Source organism: Antrostomus carolinensis, unplaced genomic scaffold (genome assembly GCF_000700745.2).
Source record: "Antrostomus carolinensis isolate BGI_N321 unplaced genomic scaffold, ASM70074v2 scaffold28810, whole genome shotgun sequence".
Lineage (NCBI taxonomy): Eukaryota > Metazoa > Chordata > Aves > Caprimulgiformes > Caprimulgidae > Antrostomus > Antrostomus carolinensis.
The window spans coordinates 5,945-9,422 of NW_010288173.1; the positions used below are offsets into that span (position 1 = coordinate 5,945).

The following is a 3,478-nucleotide window of genomic DNA, read 5'->3' on the forward strand; positions in this document are numbered from 1 at the left end:
TTTTGTGAATTATCAATGAAATCAATGGGATGAGAGGAAAGCATTAGAACATCCAGGTAGATGTTTAGATTCAGACATGCAATAAACAAAATTCAAGAGTTCAGCTATGCCAGCTAATTTGAATGACAAAAATCAAATGACAAAGGCTGGCAGTTTTAGATTTAAAGCCTTGTTTCTAAACTACTATTACTTCTTAAGAACATTTATTGGCCTGAAGATGTTCTAAAAAATCCTTCTTTTACAGGTTACATTGGTGAAACACCAAAATCTGCCCACAGACATTTCTCAAAAGGTTGCTTTCAAAACACGTTTCCACAATTTTTCTTTTCTATTAATGAGACAAAAGCTTTTATCAATGAAATCTGAAGCCTGTTATCCCTTTTACTGCAAAAAAATTAAACCTTCAAGAGACACTGTACAATTCCCGGTATATGGTCTTAGTTTGTTGGTGAAATATTCCATGCCCTGTCATATAACCTCACTAGGTAACCAAAGAAGCACTAAGCATTAGCAAATTTCAGTGTTCCCAGGATTTATTGTCTATATAAATGACTAAATTGATCATCAGAAGCTGCAGATGATTCGAAAGACCAAGCACCATGTAAGGGAAGTTAAATGAACAAACTTCAATAAAATAAATGTTTTCTAAAGCATCTGTTCCAAAAAACCTAAAGGAATCAGCCACAATCAGATACACTTGTCCAAAACCAGATCTTCAGTTTATTTCTTTTTAAATGTGCATTATGCCATGAATTCATAGGGAATTGGCTCCAGCAGCTCTGGATCCTTGCCATTAGTTCTCACAAAGTGTGCTTCTCTTGGCGGAGCCGGCTGTAAACAGAAAAAAAAAAGAAAAAAAGAAAACTCATGGCACTGAAACTCCCAAGAAACCTTACATAAAATTCATTTTGACAACCATTTAACACATTATTATATAAACATTACAGCACTTTTACCATTCAGTCTCTTTAAAACTTGATTTAAAGAATAGCAGTAAGGAAACGATTTGCTAGAAAGTGTGCTTGACTTTCATTGCTGAATGAAAAAACCTATTTTACCCTCTGCAACTAACCCAAATTATCACAAAGTGACTACGCTGGTGTTCCAGAAGCAATAGCCATGATTTCCTCTCTAAAGTCCAGTTATTCATTTTTCTCTTAAAAGGTTGCAACAGAAACAGCTAAATTCAACTAAAACAAAGACAACACTGATCCTAAAAATCAGCCAGAGCTTCTGCTGGAGAACAGGAAGCATCCATCCCCTTGTTCACAGCCAAGGGTACAATATCCATCCAGGAAGAGTGCAGTTCTGTTCAGGCACCAAGCATACAGGACAGCTCAGATGCAGACACACTGTGTGCTGCCAATCTATTCTTAAAGCAACTTCCCACAAAGGACTGCGACCCCAAGTGAGGGTGGTAGCAACAGAAGCCTCCAACAAAATCTGCCAGACACCTGGATTTTTCAGAATACTGTAAGCAGCTTCATTAATGGGAGGTGGGTTTCTGTTTTTTTTTTTTTTTAAAAGACACACTGTTGTAACACACTGTTTTGGAAGAAAACAGCATTTTACCCAAATGGTTTGGTTCTTACTGGGTTTTTATGTTGTTATTTTTTGTGAACTGAATCAACAATGTGTCAACTACAATTAAAATATTACCTGACGTTTCAGTTGAACCCAAATGCCTTTTTCTTTTGCTTCCTTTTTCTTCTTCTCATTCTCTTTCACACGCTGTAGAAAGCTGTCTCTGCTCTTGGAATGTTTAATATGCTCAATACGCACATTAATTCTCTTGGCAAGAATCTTGCCCCTAAGAAAAGAAATCAGTTTTTAATCTACTGCACTTGAAAACAGGCTACTTGAAAGCCAGTTTTACAGCCCTTACATGAGTAACTCCATAAGCTCAATAATGGATAATTTTTCTTTAAAGGGCAATCACTCAAAATACATTGCTGCAGATGCAAATGAGATATAAGTTCCATAACTGAAAGCTTATTAATATATAACAATATGCTGACAATTTAGGATTAAGACTGTGGAGCACATATAATTTTAACCTTGTAACGTACAAACGAAGAACTGTTATTACCACTGTACTCTGGTCCAGTTACTGAAAGAAAAACAACTTGTCCTTTTCTGACCAAGCTGTACAAAACTCAGCTGAACAGAGCTACAAGTTGATATTTAAAAAGGGCCTCAGTATCAGTGTGAAAGTTGGCTGAAGATCCCCATTAAGTAATGTCAGTGCTGCTAAGAAAAATAAGAACTGTTTCCTCTGACAGGATCCAAGGCAAATGAGCATCATTTCCTTGGGTTATAAAAAGGATGTCTACTTTACCCACCTTGAATGACCAATCAAGACAATAACTGTCTAACTGGCAAAGTGAAAGGAGGGTGCAATTACAGACTAAATTTCTGAAATACAAAGTTTAAATACATGCTATTTCATTACTTACTTAACCTGCTTGTTAACAATAATGCCCACAGCGTGTTGAGTAACATTATATACCCTTCCAGTCTTGCCATGGTAGCACTTGTGGGGCATACCTTTTTGAACAGTACCCATACCCTGTTGAGAGGCAAAACAAGAATACAGTATAAACTTTAGCTTGGGAAAAAAAAAAAAAAAGCAACACCAAGGACTTTTTCAGAAGTTATTTAAAGTACACATTTCAAATTAAAAGTGATTGATTTAAAATTACTCCTATTCTATTTATATATTAGAATTTATAACCATGCATTTTGTATCTGAAGACTAACAAAAATTCTGCTATGACAATTCTGGTTGCTTTCAGTGTCGGTGAAATGACTGATCACTTTGCTTTCAGCAAGCAATCACAAGAGACAATCATCATCAAGCTCCAGCATACCAAGAAGGGTTAATTCTGAACAGTGCAGTTCTCCAAGAGTCAAATAACAAACAAGCAAACTGCACACCATCTTCTGTGTGACCACTGCATTTCAAATGAAACTAAAGGATTCAACAAGTAGGAATTCTTGGTGAAAGCCTTTCAGATTCACTGCAACTTAATTTTGAAAGTACAGCTGATTTTAAAGGACAAGTTCTAGAAAATATCAAGTGATGGGAAATGCTGCTTCACTTTTTTCCCCCGTATTAACATCTATGAGGTATCCTTACATTTATCTTTTGGTTTCTAGTTTAATGTGGCTTCCCAACCACCATTCCTGTACATACTTATGATGCAGAGACACAAACATAACTGTCAGCTACACCATCATAAACTATGGCTCTTTGGAACAGCAGATGCAAATCAGTCAAAACAGAACACCTACTAAAACAACAGCTGGGGTTCCTATCAAAGTAGCGCTGGCAGGCACCGTGAGTATTAGATGTGGCATCCTGCACTTTTTTCAGATGAACACACAGTAATGGCACACAACTAAATGTATATATATATAGACACATACACAGAAAAAACCACACAGCACGTGACATTGGAGTGTTACTACTGGTTCA

The 3,478-nt window shown here is 36.4% G+C and overlaps 1 protein-coding gene and 2 non-coding genes across 3 annotated transcripts in view; all 3 read right to left on the reverse strand.

Moving 5' to 3' along the window:
• Window positions 1-692: 692 nt before the first annotated feature.
• RPL21 (ribosomal protein L21) overlaps window positions 693-3,478 on the reverse strand; it is a 3,693-nt gene continuing 907 nt past the window's right edge. Inside the window, exons 3-5 of the mRNA XM_010165877.1 lie at window positions 2,457-2,569; window positions 1,660-1,810; window positions 693-831 (exon numbers count right to left, since the gene is read on the reverse strand). Of these exons, the coding sequence (XP_010164179.2) occupies window positions 742-831; window positions 1,660-1,810; window positions 2,457-2,569 (354 nt within the window). The 3' untranslated portion in view covers window positions 693-741. The remainder of the gene's footprint in view (window positions 832-1,659; window positions 1,811-2,456; window positions 2,570-3,478) is intronic.
• Window positions 2,265-2,397, reverse strand: LOC114818472 (small nucleolar RNA SNORA27). The gene has a single exon (XR_003766173.1). It is a non-coding gene; the product is annotated as a small nucleolar RNA SNORA27 (small nucleolar RNA).
• LOC114818471 (small nucleolar RNA SNORD102) lies at window positions 2,787-2,861 on the reverse strand. The gene has a single exon (XR_003766172.1). It is a non-coding gene; the product is annotated as a small nucleolar RNA SNORD102 (small nucleolar RNA).